Source organism: Pleurodeles waltl, chromosome 6, assembly GCF_031143425.1.
Source record: "Pleurodeles waltl isolate 20211129_DDA chromosome 6, aPleWal1.hap1.20221129, whole genome shotgun sequence".
In the NCBI taxonomy this organism is placed as follows: Eukaryota; Metazoa; Chordata; class Amphibia; order Caudata; family Salamandridae; genus Pleurodeles; species Pleurodeles waltl.
Window position 1 is genome coordinate 1,092,944,948 of NC_090445.1, and position 22,962 is coordinate 1,092,967,909.

Consider the following 22,962-nt stretch of genomic DNA (forward strand, 5'->3'; position numbering starts at 1 on the left):
CACCCTCTGCGGGGAAAACAATCTAAGATGGAGTCGACGCTCATGTGCAATGGAGCCGAAATGGGAGGAGTCCCTCGATCTCGTGACACGAAAAGACTTCTTCGAAGAAAAACAACTTGTAACACTCCGAGCCCAAAACTAGATGGTGGGATGTGCAAAGTATGTGAATCTGCAGCGACTCATGCCACGAACAGATGTACACTGGGTAAGTGACATTTTCCATATATATATATATATATATATATATATATATATATATATTAGTTACAAAATGCATACAAAGGCTTTTTTAAGTTGACACTAAATGTTAAGGCCAGTGTGGCTATCGGTTAAGTAATCTAGAAAACGTATAAACCGTGCCTCGAAACTTGATAAAAATTCAGTTTTGCTTAGAAAGTTAAGGGAATAGTAAAAAAAAGACTACAAGTCAAAGGGCCATGGGCTGCCTCCAATGTACGCATATTCAGAAGCACAGAAATCACTAAAAGGCGACAAGCACCTCCTATCACAGACCCTTGCTTCAAGATTAACTCGCATAAGTCTAGCAACTGAAAATCCTCTTGTTTAAAATAAATAAAATCTAAGTTGTGTTTCCTCTTCAAGAGTGTTGCTTCTCATCTTCAGTACAAAAGTATCTTGCTCATTCCTTTACCATACATTAGCAGACTTCAGGTGTGTTGTCTGGTCAAGGACGAAAGGAAATCTAAATACATTGCATTACAGGACAGGCTATATTCTTCCTACCGATAAGTAGAAGACGTGTGTTAGTGTCAGCAAGCATCATACAATGTCAAGGTCAGTGTTGTTAGGACATATATTGGGACCCGCAGCCTACCAGTACAAGGTTTCATTGACCTATGTTTTCTTACAAGTAAAAGTGGATGAAGTTCTGCTATTGATGAGGTTTTTCAGCAGGAAATGTGAGCAGCAGGAACAAAATCTTCCTATACCGTTTTATCTCTTTCACACCCCCTGACTCTTTCTAACATGCCTTTCGACTTAAAACTCACAATGGCTTCCAGACCAAAGCCCGATTTCTAACTTAGCAAACTCGGGCATCAGTACAAACGTCAACTCTACCCACCTCTCTCCAAGTTTCAAGTCATCATCCTATAGTTTTAGGGAGGATGTGGAATGAGATCAGTGCTGCAATACAGGGACCGCCCCATTCGCTGCAAGTGGGGTTTTATACTTTCTAACATTGGAATTCACTTGTAACTCATCATTCAGTGATCCTGAGGCTCGTGAAACTGCTGGGTTGGATAGATTTTGTCTCATGGTACAGATTCCGCTCTTCTCAACTGTATCAGTGCCCAGATACCCTCCTCAGAAGCTCCTGAAAGTCCTGTATACAATTTTATTTATTTTACTCATTTGATAAATGAAGGCATGCTGAGTTACTCCAGTACCAGTCACTTAATCTGTCGGTTATTCTGGTTTAGCTCACAGGAAGAGTCCACAGTAGCATTTTTCATTTTATTGTGGCGCAGCCATGTACCACTTCGATGGCTTAAAACTCTTCTTCCCTCTTACTATGGGATCCCTTCCATATTGGCATTACTGAAGCAATTCTTACCAATAAAACAACCAACGTAGTGTTTGCGAGACAGTGAGTGTGATACCAAACTCGGTGTTTTTGCATTCCTATGGTATTCTTAAGTTTCAGCTCGAACTGGACCTTCATTTGTTCTGCCTTTTTTGGGGACATCCGTAAAGAAGGAGCTGAGAAGGTCGTCCATAATCAGGATGCCAGTAGAGGCCTTAAATTCTGATTCAGCAGCACTGAAGACACAAAGCATTGTCCGCCGTTTACCGTGTGAATGCCTCAGTTATTGAATCTTCGAAGGGATGTTATTGATGAGCTATTAGTTTGATATTCTTAGTAGCAACATTGAAGGTCTGCCTCTTGTCATTTCTATCCATTCTCATCCAAACAGCACCTTTTGCTTTCCAGAAGCTTGTTGTAGATATACAGTCCCTGGAGGCTGATCAGGTCTAATATTGGTCTGTTTTTCACATCCTGTTTGCTTAAATCCTGTCTCAAGCTGTTGGTCGCCAACTCCTAAACAATAACTTTGTTTGGTGATCACTTGTTTTTTCGGAATATGAGGGAGCCGGGTATTAGCCCTTCTTCCATTTCCAGCTCAGCCTTGACTGTGCCATCTTGTATCAACCAACGGCCAGCTCTATTGATTAAAGGTGGGTTCACAATGAAAGTGAGTGCCCCCAGTGCATTGGATTAGGTGTGATTGTGGTAGCAAATATACATTGTTTTTAGGGTCAAAATCAACCAGAGAGTCCTGGAATGATAGTAGGGTTGGCTTTTTCTTTACAGGCTCCATCTCAATGGAATTGTCTTTCTCCATGGGCTAAGTCTTCAAAGTAAAGCCTTGCAGAGCTATGTTTTCTAGATTACTTTATTTTATCTTAACCATGAGTAATGTTGAGATAAATGGAAGATAGGAAGGTTGCTACCTTTGATTTCTTAAACGGATATTACCAGTTTGTGGTGCATTGCACGATAGTTAGCATTAAAAAATCAAGAGCTCCATTTCAAAAACGTTTTTTGTGTTGGGCATGTAAAAAGTTGCTCATTTAAGTTTACAATCCTGTTTATTTTGTAAATGTGTACAGAAAGTGTGTCTGGGATCCTTGTACTGAAGGCATGGGATCACCCTCCCAGTCTTTGTTTCAGCAGGAGCACACCTACAGTGACTGAAAAGAATAACTGGAAACATTGGTTAGCTTTCCACATGAACAAGTGTGCAGCTAATATAATGTTCTCTTGTCACACCTGATAAAGTACAGGTCTAAGTTTGTGAGTCTAGCTTAGCACTGCTCTGCAGTGTTTAAAGTTGGATGTGTCAGTACATATGTGATGAGCATTACGTGAAAAGTGAAGATGCTCTCAATCGTCCAGAGTGACAGAGATTGTCTTTGTTGCGTACCTTTTCTTTTTAGACTTATTTGTTGCCTCCAAGGAAGGTGGTTTTAGAAATTCAAGGATCTAAGAATTACCTGTGAGTTGAGGTGACAGCTCCTCCCAGCGTTCTCCGTGTTGCCACATACTGAGTCTTGTATCTTTAATGTGCATTCACGTTTCACTTGAAGCCCTAAACCAAAGTCTGGGGAAGTTAGATGAGTGTCTAAGAAGACATTTCCGACCTAAAAAGAGCCGGGTATTTCCACTTTGTATCATTGTCACCAAACTAACATGTCAGGGGAAGAGAAACTACTTTTAAAATGAGGGTTGGGGCAGGACCTTCTATGTGGCATACATAATTTCTGAGTCATATTGAGAGAGATTTCAATTATAAACATGGCAGAGGGTCTAGGAACTAGGGCAATTACATGTGCAGTGTTATGCTCCAGCAACCACGCTATCCATTCTGCTTTCTTAGGCACATCCCATGAATGTGAAGTTGGTTTAGTCTGAATGTGCTCCTCCTTTAAAAGGAGTAGTGCTGACTGGAAGCTTGTCCATCTTACCCAGTAACTATTCTGGGGGACCATGGAGGGAAAAATGCAGAGAAGTGCTCTATGCTGCCATAAAAGGATTTCTTTTGATCGATGTGTAGGTTGCAAGACAATTTTTTTGTGATCCGAGCATCACTAGACTGCATAATACATGAACCAGTAAACAGAAATAACCCCTTTGATATGCTAGAAGACCACGTTTTCTTTAGAAATGGCCTTTGTTGTGTGAGAGGAGCTCTAAATACTTCCTGGCTGGATGATACCCGTTGCTTTAGCCATATTCACAGTTTGAAGAGACAATTTGATATCACCTGTAAGGATGGGAATGGTCTTTTTCTCGCTTATCTGTGATACCGTCTCTTTATTCCTAAAGAAAATCCACAAAGGGTGTGTTATTTTTTCTTCGGACATAGTGTGGCCTCACTTTCTTTCCTGCTTTTTTCCTCCTTCGCAGATGCCTCATCCTGGCAGCTCTGATCAGTTACATAGTTCCCTGCAGCAAGGTTTGCATGCACACCACCACCACCCCAGCAGCCAGTCAGGTCAGCCATTACATCCCAGTGGTCCTACACAGCTGTCCCGGCAGCCGCCACAGGCCGCTCCTAGCAACCATCCACACGGTGACCTGACCTTTCACCCCGCCTCGGCCTTACACGGTCAGGCGGGAGGACAGGGAGCGCCCGACATGACGGAACCCTCGCTGGATGTAAGTTTCTCATAACCACTCTGCCTGCCTGAGAATGTTCTTTTGGTCTCTTGAAGAGGGCAGTTGGGGAGGGGGGAAGTGGGGTTGTGGGTACATCTGCATTGAAGGCGAGATGATTGTCCAGCTGCTCACTTAACTTTAGTTTTGTAAGCATCTGCACAACATGCAAAAAACATATCTGGTAGAGACTTCTAGTTGCAGATTCCTTACCTTAGAATTTTCCCCCAGGTGTCAGATTGGAACCGAAGATTTTTTCTTCGAGCAATACGCTTGCGCGTCGATAGGTTGCGTCAGTCGACTCCGTGGGCCTCTTAGTCGCCATGATGACATCAGCAGTAGTACATAGACGCCGCCTCAGCGCAGTGACGTCAGTTCTTTTCTTTCCGCGCCACGTGCTGATCCGGAGAGAGCTACCCTGGTCTCTTTTTAACCGACTTGTCCTTTTTGTCGAGTTTTGTGGATGAGTTTTGGTGCGTCGAGCCGTGCGAGGACTGTCACCGTATGATGTAGGTGACCCAACACAGGGGCCTGTGAATAGGACGATCACATGCCGCCATCAGTCCACCCCGAAAGACCCTAAATTCCTGTCCCAACACCCTACGCCTGAGAGTCTTGTCATCCAGGCTTCTTCTTCCTCGGGCGCATTCCCTGCCGCCCTCCTGGATAGGGACTCAAAAAGGCTGGAACAGTTTAGGAATAAGTTGTTTTCTTCCTCCAGTCTCGCGCTGCGGTCCGTGAACACTGCATGCCTTTTGGGCTGCTATTCCCACTCTTTGTGGGATACGGTCACGCAAATTCTGCTGCAGATACCGGAGGAGACCCGTGCTATTGTCTCCCAAGCTGTTAACAATGGGAGAGACGCGTCAAAGTTAAGTTTACGATATGATGTTGGCTGGACACGACCGACTCTCTAGGCAGATCAGTTGCTACGACGGTGGCCTTGCGGCGCCCTGCCTGGTTACATACTTCTGGTTTTTCAGAGGATGTCCAACAGACTCATGGACATGCCCTTTGATGGCTTCCGTCTCTTTGGAGACCATGAAGACTCGGCTTTGGAGCGATTCAAAGAGTCCCGAGCTACGGCTCAATCCCTTGGCCCTTCCTCTGCCCCTCGCCCTCACCAGTCTTTCCTTTCGTGGCCCCCACCCAACCACTGTGCCACTCATGCTCTTCTGCCACTGCGTGGCCGTGGAAGCAGAATCCCGCGTGGGACAGGGAACCAGAGGCCTTCCCAGTCCACCCCTGCCCCGCTGCAGCCTCCAAACCCTCCTAGTCCGTCCCCTCACTCCAATCCAGTTGGCGGCAGGATTCGCCATCACCTGCCCCACTGGGAATCCATCACTACGGACGGGTGGGTTTTGCAGATCGTTCGAAAGGGCTACTCCCTCCCTTTCGAATCTGCCCCACCAGCCATGCCTCCATCAATCAGCCAACTTCCGGAGGATCATTTGGTACTTCTCCGCCAGGATACGAGGCTCTCTTGGAAAAGGGAGCCATAGAGAAGGTCCCTGCGCCAGAAGTAGGTCATGGTTGTTATTCCCTCTACTTTCTGGTATCGAAAAAGGACAAGGGCTAACTTCCTATCCTAGACCTTTGGGACCTCAACTACTTCCTCAGGAAGGAGAAATTCAAAATGCTCACACTGGCTCAGGTCCTTTCTGCCTCAGACCCAGGAGACTGGATGGTAGCGTTGGACTTGCAGGACGCTTATTTCCACATTCCTACCTTGCCTGCCCACAGACGTTATCTGCGATTTGTGGTAGGCCACGAGCATAATCAGTTTACAGTGCTCCCATTCGGCCTTACCAGTGCCCCTCGGGCGTTCACAAAAGTGATGCTGGTAGTTGCAGCTCATCTGCGCAGGTTGGGGATTTCAGTCTTCCCTTACCTCGACGATTAGCTGTTGAAGGCGGACTCATCCCAGAAAGTCATCTCCCACCTTCAGCCTACGACGAACCTTTTGCACACGCTGGGGTTCACGATCAACATGCCAAAATCACACCTGACTCCCAATCAGACATTCCTTTTATCGGAGTCGTTCGGCACACAGTGCAGTTTCGGGCCTGTCCTCCCGAAAAGCGACTCCAAGTTATTCAGGTTATAATTCTGATCTTTCAGCCTCTATCTTGGGTTTCGGTGAGACTGACCCTGAGGCTGCTGGGCCTCATGGCCTCCTGCATCTTGCTAGTGACACATGCCAGATGGCGCATGCGGGCTCTGCAGTGGGACTTTGTTCCAGTGGACACAGCATCAGGGGAATCTCTCCGACATGGTTCAGATCTCGGAGGGGACTGCGAAAGACCTGCAGTGGTGGCCTTCAAATCCGCATTGGGTCCACAGCAGACCCTGCTCCCTTCCCCAGCCAGACCTATTCATAGTGACAGATGCTTCGCGTCTGGGTTGGGGCTGCCACATGGGTGAGACGGAGGTCAGAGGCCTCTGGTCTCAGGCGGAGTCTGGGCTCCATACTACTCTCCTGGAGCTCCGGTCGACCAGGCTTGCGTTGAAGGCATTTCTTCCCTCTCTAAAAGGGAAGGTAGTGCAGGTGTTCATGGACAACACTACCGCCATGTGGTACTGCAACAAACAGGGCGGAGTTGGGTTCTGGACCTCTTGTCAGGAGGCTGTATGCCTCTGGACACGGCTGGAACATCAGGGTGTTTCCCTGGTGGTTCAACATCTGGTGGGCTTCGTTAACACCAGAGTGGACGAACTCAGCCGGCGATGCACAGCCGATCACAAATGGCGCCTCCATCCGGAGGTGGCGCAAGGTCTCTTTCAGCAGTGGGGAGAGCCTTGGTTAGATCTGTTCGCTTCGGCCGAGAACGCACAATGTCAGCTGCTCTGCGCATTGGAGTTTCCAAGGCGGCACTCGCTCTGAGACACTTTTTGTCTCGATTGGAACTCCGGCCTCCTTTCCGCCTATACCACTTCTGCCCAGAGTTCTCAAGAAGATCAAGACTGACCTGGCCCATGTAATCTTGGTTGCTCCGGACTGGGCACGGAGAGTATGGTATCCAGGGCTATTGAGCATGGCCACCGATCCTCCACTCAGACTGCCTCTTCGGCGGATCTTCTGTCGCAGCAGCAGGGATCCTGTCCAATCTCCACCTTCATGCGTGGAGATTGAGGAGCGGCAGTTGACGACTCTTGATCTTCCGCCTGAGGTCTAGGATGTTATCTTGGCAGCCAGGCATCCCTCCACCAAAATGGTATACACCTGTTGTTAGCATAAGTTTGTGGCATGGTGCACCAACAAATCTGTTGATCCACTCTCTTCTCCCCTCTCTGAGGTTCTTTTGTTCATTTTTTCTTTGGACCAGGAGGGCTCTGCTTTGGGCATCCTTAAAGGGTATTTATCTGCCATTTCGGCATTTGTTAGGCTACCTGATCAGCCTTCACTCTTCAAATCTCCTATTGTGGGTAGATTCCTTAAAGATCTCACGCATTTGTTTCCTCCCACTTCATTTATCATGCCTCAGGAGGACCTCAATCTCGTTCTTACTTAATGTCTCCTACCTTTGAGCCGATGCACAAGTGCCCTTTTACAGCTCCTCACTTTCAAGACAGTCTTTCTTGTTGCCATTACTTCTGCTCGCAGAGTGGGTGAGCTTCAAGCTCTTTCTTCCAAGCCTCCATTCTTGTCTGTACACCCTGACAGAGTGGTGTTACGCACTAAGGGCCATATTTATACTTTTTGACGCAAAACTGCGCTAACGCAGTTTTGCGCCAAAAAAATTAGCGCTGGCTAACGCCATTCTGAAGCGCCATGCGGGCGCCGTATTTATTGAATGGCGTTAGCCGGCGTTAGCCGACCGGCGCTGCCTGGTGTGGGTGAAAAAAAAAAACACGTACACCAGGCAGCGCCGGCGTAGGGAAAAATGGCGTTCGGGCATCCAAAAATGGGGCAAGTCAGGCTGAGGCAAAAAAAACGTCTTAACCCGATTTGCGCCATTTTTTTTTGGCGCCCAGACGCCATTAACATGACTCCTGTCTTAGCAAAGACAGGAATCATGCCCCCTTGCCCAATGGCCATGCCCAGGGGACTTCTGTCCCCTGGGCATGGTCATTGGGAATAGTGGCATGTAGGGGGGCACAAATCAGGCCCCCCTATGCCAAAAAAACTTTTAAAAAAAATACTTACCACAACTTACCTTTTCTTCCCTGGGGTGTGTCCCTCCATCCTTGGGTGTCCTCCTGGGGTGGGCAAGGGTGGCAGGGGGTGTCCCTGGGGGCTTGGGAGGGCACCTCTGGGCTCATTCTGAGCCCACAGGTCCCTCAACGCCTGCCCTGACCCAGGCGCTAAAATCCGGCGCAAATGCGGGTTTTTTAGTCCCACCCACTCCCGGGCGTCATTTTTGCCCGGGAGTATAAATCCGACGCAATAGCATCAGAGTCATTTTTATAGACGGGAACGCCTACCTTGCATATCATTAACGCAAGGAAGGTGTTCACGCAAAAAAATGACGCTGACTCCATGAACTTTGGCGCTAGACGTGTCTAACGCCAAAGTATAAATATGGAGTTAGTTTTGCGTCAAATTTGCGTCGAAAAAAACGACGCAAATTCGGCGCAAACGGAGTATAAATATGCCCCTAAGGCTTCCTTCCTTCCCAAGGTTGTTACGCCTATTCATATAGGCCAGTCCATCACCTTGCCTACTTTTTATGCACCCCCACATCCTTCCCATGAGGAGGAGAGAATCCACCGTCCGGACCCAAAAAAGAGCGTTCTACCGTAATCGTAGTAAAGATTTCCGGGTGGACAATCAACTCTTTGTCGGGTATGTGGGTGCGAAGAAAGGGAAGGCGGTGCAAAAACATACTATCTCTTGAAGGGTACTTTGCATCTAGATGTGCTATGCTTGGCCAAGAGGCAACCCCCCTGAGGGCTTGCGTGCTCATTCCGCCAGAGCTACTGCTGCTTCCACTGTGTTAGCATGTGGAGTTCCTGTCCTGGGTATCTGTCAGGCAGCTACTTGGGCATCCCTGCCACACGTTTACTAAACATTACTGACTGGACTGTCAGGTCCATCAGGACGGCTACTTTGGTTATTCGGTCCTGCAGGACTTTCTAGTATGATCTTGGTTCAAAGCCCACCTCTGAGCGTAGCATTGCTTGAGTATGTATTCTAAGATAAGGAATCTGCAACTAGAAGTCTCTATCAGATGTATAAGTTACTTACCTTCAGTAACAAAATATCTGGTAGAGCCATATTCTAGTTGCAGATTCCCTCCCGCCACCCATCCTCCCCGCTTGCGAACTGATTTCTAGGGGCAGGGGTTCCCCTTTAATGGCCTTAGCTCTGGCGCACCAATCTCAGTGTTCTTAGCAGCTCTGCGCTTTGGCGTGGAAAGTCGTTATAAGAAACTGACGTCACTGCGCTGAGGCGGCGTCATCATGGCGACTATGATGTCAATGACCCCAACAGAGTCGACTGACACCATGTACCGACGCGCAAGGGTATTGCTAGAAGAAAAAATCCACAGATCCAGTCTGACGGCTGGGGAAACATTCTAAGGCATGGAATCTGCAACTAGAATATGTCTCTACCAGATATTTCGTTACTTAAGGTAAGTAACTTGTACATTAGGCATCCTTCTCGCTAATGGTAAATAAAGCAGAAACATCTTAATAGAGGTTGAATTTAAGTGTCTTTTGTATCAAATTATTGAATGAATCAGACCAAAAGTCTTCTGATAAGGTTATTCATAATTTCCCCCGCACCCCTCCACTTGCGTGCACCTGTCCATACTTTTAAAGGTGAGGTGCCTCCAAATTTAAAGCATTCTAGTGTTGGTGTGAATTATTCCCCTTCTCCTTTGGCACAACTTTTCTTATTCTAGTGTTAATATTAACGTGATGTGTTGTATCAAGAGTTGAGGACCTTAAGTAACAATTGCCATGCAGTCATTTTAGATTGAGTTTTCTCATCCCCAGCAGATACTCCACTTAAAACTTAAGAAGTGGGTTCTAATATCTTCCTTACAGTACAGAGCTAAGTATGTGCTAGAGTCAGGGTGATAATGCGCCCTGGAAAAGGGTCTAGTTGTCGGCTCCTGTTCAGCTGGAACGTACTTAAGTTGTGCTGTCTTATTGCGGTTGATTGGTCAGTAATGGGATTTAGGAAGAATCTGACATTTGGTTCGACCTTTGTTTAGGGATCGCCCGCTTTACTGTGAATGTTTATTAGAAAGGATTTGTTCTGCTGGAATTAATCAAATATTTTTGGCCTTGTTCTGAATTGGTGTCGACTTTTTTGGTAGTATCACAGCATATTGTTGCATGAAAAGAATTGTTGGCCTCTCTTCTAATGATACACAGCACATTAACGATAGTTACCGTGAAGCAGTGAGTGTGTACGCCACTAACACCATGCATACGGTGTAGGATTCCTTTGGCATTACCGTGCATAAGCGGACAGGTCATTTTGTGGCACAATGACAATGTGAGCCCTTTGCTGTGGCAGGACAGTGTATATGCTGCTTAGTGACATCAGATCAATGTATAAGTAGGCTGGTAGCTTAAGCCCAATGATATGATCTATGTTATATGTGGTGGCATGTCGTTTAGAAGTCTGTAGGTATGTGAACTGGTTGCTTTGGTCACACCGTGTGGGTTTAAATTAATATGTTTGTTGCAAAGTGCACGTGGTGCTTCTTTACTATACTGTTGCAGTGCGTATGTTCTTCTTACTGCGTCAGTCTGTTAACAGATCATAACACTTCTCAGACACTGGAACACAATGGAGCCCGTTTGCTCTCTCTGAAACATGAGGGGCAGAGCCTTTTTCCCAGCCGTCCTTGACAACCATTTTTGCTAGGCTTGGGCAAAATTTCAATTACGCTAGTGCAAATTTGAGTTATACTTGTTACGTGCAATTCCCCAAATTAAGCCATTTATGCCACTTTGCATAATTATTCAACATTCGCTGTAAAAATGTACTGTGAACTCATGGGGACAACAGTTCGAGAGCAGATGTTGTTAAGGGTGTTTTATTTGAATGTATCCTTACAACAAAAATAGACAAAAGGACGCAATTCATGCTAAAATATAGAGTGAACTTACTGTTTTGCGTTTCATGTAGTTTGGCTGAAATTTTGCATTATTACGCAAAAGGAAATTATGTTATTTTTGCACACCCCTAATTTATGCACTTCATGTGTGAAATGCCTACTCGGTAGGGGACTAGAGAATATTTATACACTGGGCTCTTGCCAGAAAGGACTGCCCACAATGCCTTGCCAGAGAACATATCATGCCTCTTTGTGGCCGTATATTTGCCCAGGTATCCCTGTAGAAGCCTGGCCCACAACACCTTGTTTCTGCTGCAACTTTGAAGTAACTTTAACTGTCCATTTTTGTAGTGACTAAAGTCATAGCTTGGAAAATCTGTGTTGCTTGGTCTGTTTTTTTCTGTTCTGTTTTTCTACGAGTGGACTTGACAGATAGCGAGCCCTTTGGATTTGCTCTGTGAGTTTGATTGACATTAAACATTTGAGCATAATCTAAAGCAAGATCTTGTCCACTATACCACTTCTGATCGTGGAGAGTGGCTACTGCCCCTCTACATAGGCTGTAGGATGTCTATATAATTCGAGGCTGCTTGTAGGCAGGGATATGGACCTTTTTTACCAGCGCTCCTGAAAGGGAACAACCCCATAGTTTCTCCCTAATTAAAATGAAAACAGTCTATCGGAACAATCTTGTTGTCTATAGACTATGTGACTGGTGTGGGTGGGACGAGGAGTCAATGGGCAGGGCGAGTGGTGTCCATTGGGAAGGTCCAGTCCATGTCTGTGTAAAGGGATGGTTATCCTCATTTTCTGTGGACATGACTGTGCCATCATGTCCTTTGTTCCTGGATCCTTGTCACGAAACTCGGAGATTAAACATCCATTCCCTGCCACATCAGTTTCCTAACTGTACCTGAGACCATTGGTTTCCAGTGTTGTGCGAGGCATAAGCTTGACTAACGTTGCCTATTAGCAATCTGCAAAATACCTTCCCTGGTTTGTATTAGGCATCTCCTACCAACCTGCAAAAAACAACTGTAAGGAGGTGGACAAATGAAGAATGGCATGCAAAACGTTAGGGTTGTTTTTTGTTTTTTTTAAATCTAAATTGAAACATCTCTGGTGACTGATGACTGAAAAACTGTGTGTAATATACAGGTGTGAACTTAGTTCCTCAAAAGATGCGACATTTGAAACCTTTTCTTACTCCTTTCCCCAGTCATCATGGTTTCACATGTTGAAGTTGTATGAATGATGTCAGCAGATTAACAGGCAATTCTCCCAAAGGAATTGCTTCAGTCCCACTGTGGGGCCGGTGAATTGTGTTTAGGAGGGGCCAATTTAATGCGGGCGCTTGAAAAAGACAGCTTTACACAGTTCCCTGTAAATTGAACGTTTTTTCTTCTCAGAAGAATGATAATTCGTGCAAATAGAATTGCAAGAGGTGTGTGATGGTCCTGTGATTTATGCTTAAATATATACATTTTCAGTAGTACTAATTCATTTTTCACTCTGATACGTGCTTAGACAAATATCATTAAACAGGGCTGTATTATAATGGAATGTGCTAAATAAGCAGAATTAGTGATGATTTTGTATTTGCTGGTTCTTGATGGTAGTACTCCGAATTACATTGTGATCAGCGGAAGGACAGCAGTCAAGCAAAAGCAATCAGTACTTGGTCCATGCTCCAACCGAAAGAAGAGGATGTGAAGTCAACTCACACTGGCCAATTAGAAGGCAACAAATAAGAGTGCAATGAAGCCAACAAATGTTAAGCAGTGGGTGGGCTCTAACCCCCATCTTTAATACAGTATCTCCTGCAAGCAAGAGCACATGTGTTGTCACAGGCGCGACTTAATGAGATATACCATTTTGTGGCCAAAATCTCACATATGAAAATGGTTGATTTGGATGCTTTTGAATTGTTGTGCCTTGCTTGATACGTTTTTCCAATAAAACAATGATAAGAGTACGTTATAGGAGCCCTCATCTTTATTACCAAACATGCATTTCATTTGAATTAGCTGAGAAATCTACATCCCAAGTGAGTGCAAACTCAAGTAAAGAGGTACAACAAATAGACTAATATTACAATTTTTTTCTGTCAGTAGTTATTCATTTGCATTCTTGTATTTGTATTTGATTATTTGATCAGCATACCTACAGGAATAATTTTCTTGTGGTCATACAGAAGCTGGGGAAACAACCTCTTGTGTGTCATTAGACAAAGCTAACAAAAATCACTCAAAATAATTTACAGATGTACTTTTGTACAGTTTAAATATTGTTGGCATACAGTGGTAAAGAAGGAATAGGTGATTAGAGAATGGCACGAAGAGTGGCCATAAGGTACTTAAGACAGTTCTCTCTCCTGAAAGTGTGGTTTGTAAGGCTGAGAAGTGAATTACGCGACCACGCTGTAAAACCGAAATCTGGATGTGTTGGAGGCAGATTTGGGCTACCATAAAGGTTGTACTTCTGTGACTGCAGATTGTGATGGGAGTATATCTGATGCATGTTTTAGAGAATATGTTGGAACCATGTTGTGGATCGCCTTATATATGGCAAAGCAGTCCACAGAACTTGTATGCAGAACAGTACTACATGGACACCCAGCAAGCTTGATATTGGAAGATAGAGAAGTAAGTGTTCCTAGGGATTTTGAAAAGGGTTATCATGGTGATGCTAATAACCTTCTCCAGCAATCCGAGCCAATATCTGGGCAAGCAAATTAAAGGGATGTCCTGCTCTTAACAAGCCTGTTAAGTGCCTTGACAGTGTGCAAAGGAAGTCGAGGTAGCTTTTGAAGATGCTTACTAAATGTGGATTCCATGAGATTCAGCAATTGTACTGAAAATAAGGAGCATATAGACAGTTCAAATAGATGACTATACGATAAATTGTCAACTAACTACATTGCCCACTCTTGGACTAAATTTAAACTAGAAAACACTAAATCAAACATGAAGAAGCAAACAATATATCTTTAAATAGACTCATTTTATTTACATACAAAATGGATAAAACATATTTACCTAAAAATAGAAATACCCCTATCAAAAAGTTTTTAGAAGAAGGTCAGAACAAGTGTCAGAAGAAATAGTGCTTGTGTTTCAAAAGAAAAGAGAAGGTAACCCAATCTCACACCTAACCAAAAAACAGAAAATTAAAAGACAGCCTGTTGGTTCAACTTTTTACACATTGAATCTTTTTATATAGTCATAAAGGTAATGAATCCCCAATAAAGTCCTTCATTTATCCTATAAAGAATTCACATTATAGCAAGTCGGTCCCCTATCTTTTTCTTAGTCCTGATGAAGACCCATATGTGAGCCCGGAATTAGCCCGAGAGCCAGGGGTCGAAACGTCAACAATGATGATTGAGCCTGGATGTGTTTTTTTTTGTTTTGGTTTATAGGATAAATAAATGTCACCCAGTGCCGAGTTGCTGATAGACATTCTAAAATGCATGTCATGAAGTAGACTGAGAAAGAAGGGAATGACGAAAATACCTGAATGTCATCTGTGTATCGATGATACAAGAAGAGAAACCAGGAGATAAATATTACTAGGAGGCAACAAGATATAGCACTCACAAATTATTGTTGTGGCCAACAGCATGACTTCCCGTAGAAGGGTCCTCTACTATTCATACATGTTAATAATAATCGAATGCCTCAAATGCTGTTACCTTCATGACTCTCCTAGTCAGTTATACAGCTCCACTCCGTCAGCTGCCTCTTGCAGAGATCATTGTGGAAACTTCAGGTCACAGGTTTGAAATCTGGTGCTTTCCGTTGACATATTCATACTTCTACCGTGAATTAAATAAATACCATAGAGGTGGACTGTAGTAATGCCTGTTATTGAAACATCATGAGGAAATTCCATTTGTGATATGCTGTGTATCAGCAGTCATTTCTAAGGAGGCTTTGTTGGTCATTGGTTTTGTTATTCTATACCTTTTAATGCAAGTGTATATCTGTTTTCAGTTGACTCGCATCTCTACACACCGCCATTAACCTATACATTTATCCTTATGCTTTTGTTCACAGCTGCTTCCAGAACTCCCCAATCCTGATGAACTCCTCTCCTACCTGGATCCCCCTGACCTGCCAACCAACAGCAATGATGACCTTCTGTCTCTCTTTGAGAACAACTGAAACAAAACTGGTGTTGTTTTTTTTCTCAGCTGAGTAAATGGCACTGCACAGCCACACAACGAGGAACCGACACCTCTACCCCCCTCAGTACTACGCACTCCTTTGACAGACACTGCGTGACGGGATGGGAAGGGTCGCATCCCACACCAGCTGCCTTGATCTCAACTGCTTTCAGTCTGGTTATGGCCATAAAGCTCGTGGAGACAGGAAAGGACCATGATGTAGAGGGTTTCTTTTGTTTTGTATTGACATCCCTAGGGAGTCAGAACCAGCCTGCTAAGACAGTGGTGCAGCTTTATAAATATACATATGACCCCCTTCTGCCACAAACACATAAATATTAAAACATATAAATCTATATATATAAAATCAATGATTTTTTTATTTGTGAAAAAGAACACTTCTGATTTTAAGCAGTGGTGTCCAGCGAAATATAAACTGGGAAGAAACAGATGGACCTTCTGCCCTGTGCCCGGATTCCGGCATGTCTTCCTACCGATTCCATGGCTGCCACTCACCGGAGTTCTTCCTTTTGTGAAGTAGGATTTTCTCAAACACCAGTTGGACTTTCCAGTCGGATGGGCATGCAGTCATGAGACTGGCTATATTTCCATCACCAACATTGAACATCTTCAGACTTGGTGGTGAAATTATTGGACACAGTCAACTCAGTCACTACCCAGCTTATCAAAAACAATGGAAAGGCAATCGGAAGAAGTAACTTCAATCCTACCTGATCCAAGTCTAGTCCACAGACAATCCCTCTGGTTTTGCTTAAAGATTCTAAACCTTCTGTCCTTCTTGAATAGGTGGCGTTGGAATATATGTCCATTCAGCTTTTCTTCAACCTAGCAGAGAAGTTGCGGAATGCTTTCACTTCCCACCGGAAAGTCTTCTGTTCCCTTGGTCAGATTGGTCAAGGAAGGGAGTGTGGAAATGAACACCTCCACAAGATCTTCATCATCATTTTATAAGCTGGAAATGGGGCATTCTAATCTGGCAGTCAAAATGTTACTTTTTTAATCTATCTAAATAATTTACATACAGTCCAGTCTTTTATTTTACCTACTAGAGTTTTTTAAACAACAAAATTAGGAGTATCCCAGTGATCCTCATTGAACTAAGGTACTACGCCTCACAATTTCTTGGCCTGTTATGGTTGTTTGGTGGCATCCCTTGCATGTGTTCTTTTGGTTCACTGGCCCCACGTGCTGTCTGTGTTTCTATCCCTTGCCTCCTTTGATAAACGATGTACACTTGATATATTCACGACGTGCATGCGTGCCAATCTGGGTGCTGAACCCTGTTCTCTTAGCCCACATCCCCTCCCAACTTTTGCACAGTTCACGATCATGTTTCAATATCCCGTCTAGGCTACAAGAAAAAAAAAAACATATTGTTTAATCTGTTCCACCTCAAGTTTTTAACTTTATTTTCTTTAAAGTGCTAGCTGATTTTTGCTGCTGTTTTTGAATCTTTTCAGAATTCCATTTTCACCATGTAACTTGCTGTCTTCTTGTTCACAATGTAAATAAGATGGCACATGTTAGGGCATTTGCTTTTTTTTAAATTAAGTACCAAAGTTGTATTTGTAAATTAATTTTTTTATTTAAAAAAAAATGAAAAAGCGACTGCAGCAAAAAAATAAATAAAAAACAGGTGACCTCGATGGTTCTCTACATGCACGGCTTTTAGAGATTGATCTGTAACGCCATTTATATTTTGGGTGGGGAAGTGTTTGGGACGAGAAGGATCATTAAGTAAGCCTCCACCTCCTCCCCAGTTTCTTTTAGCAGTAGAGGTGAAACTATCTGATGAAGGTTACCAGCCTTATTTTTTCTTTCCCTTCCTTAATTTGTGTTTTTTTTTAAAAGTGTTGCTCAGTATTCAAAGTCAGTTCTTTTAGAAAAGTAACCATAACCCGCTATTGTAAATAATCTAAGAATATTTTAATAATGTCTTTGATAATAATAACGATAATCACCGCTATATTGATCTCATTTGCTCCATCGTTGCTGATGTTTTAAATACTTGGAGTCCCTTTTTGCAGGATGGGGGCACTTCATCTGTGTTTTAAAAAATGTGTTTGATTCATTGGACCGGCTCCACAGACTCGTATAATTTAAAACATGTATAAATAATAGTGGGGAGGATAAAGTTACTTGGTCTCTGACTGCTGCAAACAGAATGCAAATGCTATGATTTTGCCTTTAGCTCTCTTAACTCTCCTCTGGACCAGCCATGTGCAGTGTACCTTAGCACCTTCTAACCAGTGTCCCAGGTCTTTTCACTCCAGTCACTGGCAAATATTCCTGGATCCTGTATTGAGTTTGACACAAACTCAAGTAGAGTTACTTTGTAAATAGGAGTTCCAGCGATTCCTCTCCTTTTCTGCTTTCCTCCATTCAGTTGATGTATATTAAATTCTAATGCTAATTTCCCAAGCCATCAGCATCAGTGGCTTTTTAAACATTTTTTAACTCTATCAGGTGGACCCTCAATTGCCCCACGTAACTGGCTTGTATTGAAACCTTCCAAGCTACAATGTTACTATGTTATGCTCCGTAGGGGGGGTCCACACAAGGCCACCTTGGCTTCCCATGAACAGCACAATGCGTTGCTGAAAGAAAGTCCTGTTTTTCGGGTTTGCTTAGTGACACACTAGCTCTTGTAGAAGCACGCCTTTCCTTGGGTCACAGCTGGGCCAGTGAAAAGAAAGCACGTTTCCATACTTATAAAAAATGATAAGGACTTTATTTTGGGTCATTTTAAGACCTGTGTTCCCCAAGAGTGTATCTGTGAGTTTCACCTGTTTACTGGCCTCTTGTACGCTCTGCGGAGGGGTTTTTAACTGCGGCCCGACGTTTTCCATTTCTAGTCTAGAGGACATTCTCCATACTCCCTCAAATGTATTGTGGAGGCCAAATATTGCACTCCAGGACACCTTCATTAGTTTTGAGTAAACCAACAACATATGGTTGCTTTGTCTGATTGCGTAGAAGTGAAGCACTTTAGAGGAGGCATATTTTAAGTGATCTGTTTAGAAATGACCACCAAAGGTCCTTGCTGGAACGTGATTGTTGGCAGTCAGAAGTGAACTCAGTCCGACAGCCAGCCTTAATAGTAAGGTGTATGGGCATGGTAGAAGTGGTTGTGGAGTACTCACCTTCAAAATTAGTAAACTGAGTTTCAAATAGCAGTGAAGGGGGGTAACTTGCACAAAGACTGATATGGGAAAAAGGATCGAGCTGCAGCTGAAAGGGACATAGTGTTAGCTTTGAGTGCAAATAGTAGTCATGATAGAATGACGAGGACCATAAAAAAAAGATATTGCGTACAATTTCTATAAACTACTATTGCGGCCCGGATGCAAGTTTGTTATGTGTTTTATTTTTCTTCAAGATTGAACATGACTAATTAGTGCGGATTTGGTGACCCTTTTCCACCAGGCAAGTACCTTGTCTGTCATTGTACCGCAGTCTCACTTAAAACCATCAGTTTTGCCTTAGTTGTTATTATTTTCCATCCTACACCGACTTTAACTTGTAGGTCTGGATCAATTCATATGAAAAGTTCACTTATTCTGACTCCGGACACCTCCATTGTGCTGACATACTTCAAGCAGCCATATGCACGCTGGATTTTGGCACTTTCTAACTACCGCTATCAGTGACCCACTTGGTTATCCCTATTGTTAAGAACCTTGCAAGGTCATAACTTCCTGATGCTGTGCCTTGTATGCTTTTTGTCTCGTTGGCTAGCTTTGTTGCATTTTCTTCGCATAGTTTTAGTAAGCCTATGTCTGGAGATTGTACTTGCATTTATACTTTTTGATGGAAAGCTTTTTTGTAGAATTTACACCAAGTCTCTGAATATTATGTTTTTTTTCCAAATTACATAGCCTGCGTCATTTTATGCTTCTTATGCATACAGCTGAACTTCCTTTGCAGAGTACCACTTTTTTATTTTACCGCAGTGAAGCTATTTGATCAGATAATGACTAGGATGACAACGAAATGGGGAATAGAAGCATGATATTTTGACAGTTTTTAGACATCATGGGTCCGATTCACAAACCATTCTTATTTGAGCAGATAATTTCAGACGCTTTAGGAGTAAGTCGACTCTAATTCTAGTAAAAATGTTGTGGTTCAGACCATCTGTGATCAAAACTGCAGCTGGAGAAATAAGAGGATATAATCCATAAATACCATTCCCTGTGAGCTGTGCATTTGAGCCACATATGTTTGCGTGCATACGTGAATTCAGAATGAATAGTATTGGGATGACTGGAAGCATCACAGAGCGGTCATACGTGCCAGGCAACACTAGAATAACCAATATACAAAACACAAGGGCATCACCTCCAAGATGAAAGGCATATTTTATCTGCATTAAAGGGCAACCATTGGTACACATAGTACCTACACAGTGAGCTGATCAATCGGAGGGTTAACAAAATGTATTTCTGTCCAGTGGAATTTTTGATGGATTAAGGTGGTGGGCAGCTGCTCACACTACCTCTGCCAGGACTAATATTGAAAAGTCTTTTTTAGGGTGACTGCCAACTGACGTAATTTATAATGTCCACTGCCAACAAGAAAGATGGGAGGCAGTGGTCATCAAAATAATTTTAATATGTTTGCATTGTGAGTTTAGGGAGCACTCCATTCTAATTCTGGCTCAAACATTTGTTTCTCTTTCTGTTGTAAATTTTCCTTCCCTATCCCACTTTGGAAAGTTCGCCCCAGCCCTGGATAGAATCTGCTTAAATTGTACGGTTACTATTTTTTTGTTTGCTATAAAGGGATTTTAAAACAACGGACTCAGAAACATTAAAAAAAAATATAGAGTCTGCAGCAGAGACCCAAGGGACACATTGCTCTGTACATATGTAAATGACGAAGAAAGAAATGTTAACAGAAATGCATTCATTTTCCTTGGAATGTGCATTGTTTTTTATTTTGCAAAAAAAAAAAGAAATAAGGAAAAAAAAGCTTGCCACTCCATCCTGCGTGGAAAATGAACTCCATGTGCTGGCGTTCGTGACATCGCCGCATTTGTTTCTCTTGTGTAATATACTCGGACCCTTTGTGGAAAAAAGATACCTTTGTTTTCTAGGTTTTTTTTTGTTTTATCAATATGTGTAATATTTGGTGTAAGTGTACCTGTCTTTCTCCTTCACCTTTGTATTTTGAAGGTGCTACAAAATAATGATGAAGAATGAAAGTGGGACAATGAGGAATGATAATGAGCTGGAAAAAATGCAGATTGTAACCAAATTCATACTTTGTACAACTTTTGATATCATGCTCAGATACTGAATTATAAAGACAATAAACACCGAGGTACAATCTAAATAAAGTAGCACATGCAAAAAATGGTCATATCCTTTCCTTTGTACATTGTATGTACGATGACATCATTTCATACTTCAAACTGGTCAGAAAATACAAATTGTGATTTTTAGTCTTGCAAAATTGTATGTAGCTGGATGTGACAACATAATATTTATCTAATAAATATGTATTCAGATGAAACCTGTATGTTCTCAGTGTGTCTTTCTTTCACAGCGGGTACTTGCCTTATCACTGTACATTTACACTAAAATATGCAGACGACTTATGAATAAAAATTTGGAAGCAAAACTCTTCAGGACAGACAACCAAACACTGACAAACGGCAGACAATCTAGATCCGCACCAAAGGTCAACTAGATTGAGACTGCAGTAAGATTCCATTGTAATAGTAGTGAGTGCTGCACAATTGTTGTTTAAATAAATAATTTGTCTTCTCCCCTAACTTCTTGTCTTTAGATATGAAGGTGATGAAAAGTAGTGACTGCCTGCGTTCTTAGGTGTGATTAGTTCAGTGTGAAAGCCTCTATGTGATGCAACGTTAAAATTAGCTATCCTTTTTCTGTATTTTCGCCTGGTAACTGCACTCTACAAATGCCTTGAGACTATATGAAAACAGTTTACACAAAACCAAATGCTACAAAGTATGAACTTTCCAGGTATCATTGGATATTGTGATGTAACAATGACCTGTGTCACAGATGAAATTACATTTTTGGTTTCACAATGGCTAACGCCCATTAGAACATTCGAACGTTGGCAGCTGCATTGAAAACAATTGAGTGCTGCTGGCTTTTACTGGCCGGTAAAAGCCCGCAGCGCCAACATTCCAATGTTCGCTTAAAGCCTCACTGAGCCCCAGGGGATTTTAATCCCCTCGGGCTCCGTCAGCAATTTGTGTTTTTTAATAGAACATTCTGCCACTCAGGGCAGAATGTTCTAATAGCCTTAGAACCCGCCATAGTGGGCTCTACTGGCTATTAAAGGCCCTTTCCCTTGTTAAATGCCCTCGCCTTTGGCTCGGGCATTTAACGCGGGAGCGGGCCTTTAATAGCCGGTAGAGCCCGCTACAGCGGGTTCTAAGGCCATATTACTGATCTGTCATCTCTCCTTATTTTCCGTTTGTGGACAGAAAATCCAAAACATGGTGTTCCCCTTTCTCAAGAAGATATTTAAGCGACAAAGGGCCGAGTGTACAAAACACTGGTTGCAACTTGTGACCAGCTTTTTAGTGACAGGTGTTTAATTTTGCGACAAGTTTATCTTTAAGGGAACATAACTGTCATTAAAAAAAATAATAATAATTTGAAAGTTTTGAAAAGTTGCGACAATCTTAATTTTTTTTATTTTATTTTTTTACATTCACGAAGGGCTAGGGGTCGCAAAGGGACACATTTTGTTTTTGCAAATACACCCCATGTTGCGAGGTGGCAACATTTCAATGTTTCAATATGGATACGTACCATAAAGGTTCACTATTTGGAAGGGAGACCCTAAATATGTCTTTTCTGAGTACCAATTATGCTCTTCTAAACCCATTTTGTGATTCAGTATCCTGTTACTGATTGCAAAATGGGTTTTGTTCATTGGAAAAAGCATTTCTGTGGCTGCAAATTCCGAACCTCTGTCTCAGATACCAAGAAGACATACTGCACGATCCGCCACAGGAGCTGAGGACTGTAAATCCTCAAACTAGGAGCACTGGATCTTCAAAGGCGTTGACAACATCAGTGGACTCACTGTTGACAGTGGAATTACATTTATGTGTTTAGTTAGTGGTTATGAATTTGGAGAATGCCTCTTTTTCCATTGTTTTTTTCTGGGATACCCATCCCGGTTGATCTTTTAGGAACTTTTTTGTGGCATTTTCACTCATGCTACGCTGAGGAAAGTTCTTTAGCCCTGGTTTTTCTCTTGAGTGTTCCTCTTCATCAGGCTTTTTTTTTCTACTTTTTTCTCTCGGATTTAGCGGAACTAGCCTCAAATTCGTACCCTAAAAAGGGGTTTTCAGATGCCTTATTCTTTTGGATCCATTTGTAAGTCTTCCCTCACGATCATGGATAGTATGGGCAGAAAACGATCTGCAGGTCTTTCAATTTACATCCTTATCTAGATAAAGGCAGTATATGCACCTCTTGTAAGGGTCATCATAGAAAACCCTTACTTCACCACAGGAATCTCAAAACTTAAACTGGCTCCTTTAGGGTGTCTCCATTGATGCAGTTTCTCAGAGGCATGAA

At 43.0% G+C, this 22,962-nt stretch overlaps 1 protein-coding gene across 8 annotated transcripts in view; it reads left to right on the forward strand.

The window, feature by feature from the left end:
* ZMIZ1 (zinc finger MIZ-type containing 1) overlaps positions 1-20,905 on the forward strand; it is a 469,088-nt gene extending 448,183 nt beyond the window's left edge. For 6 of the 8 annotated variants that reach the window (XM_069240178.1, XM_069240175.1, XM_069240177.1 and 3 more), the window contains 2 exons: positions 3,932-4,183; positions 15,258-20,905. In XM_069240178.1, coding sequence (XP_069096279.1) covers positions 3,932-4,183; positions 15,258-15,365 — 360 coding nt within the window. In that variant the 3' untranslated portion in view covers positions 15,366-20,905. The remainder of the gene's footprint in view (positions 1-3,931; positions 4,184-15,257) is intronic. The other 2 variants (XM_069240179.1, XM_069240180.1) reach the window with 1 other exon arrangement.
* The last annotated feature ends 2,057 nt before the right edge of the window (positions 20,906-22,962 follow it).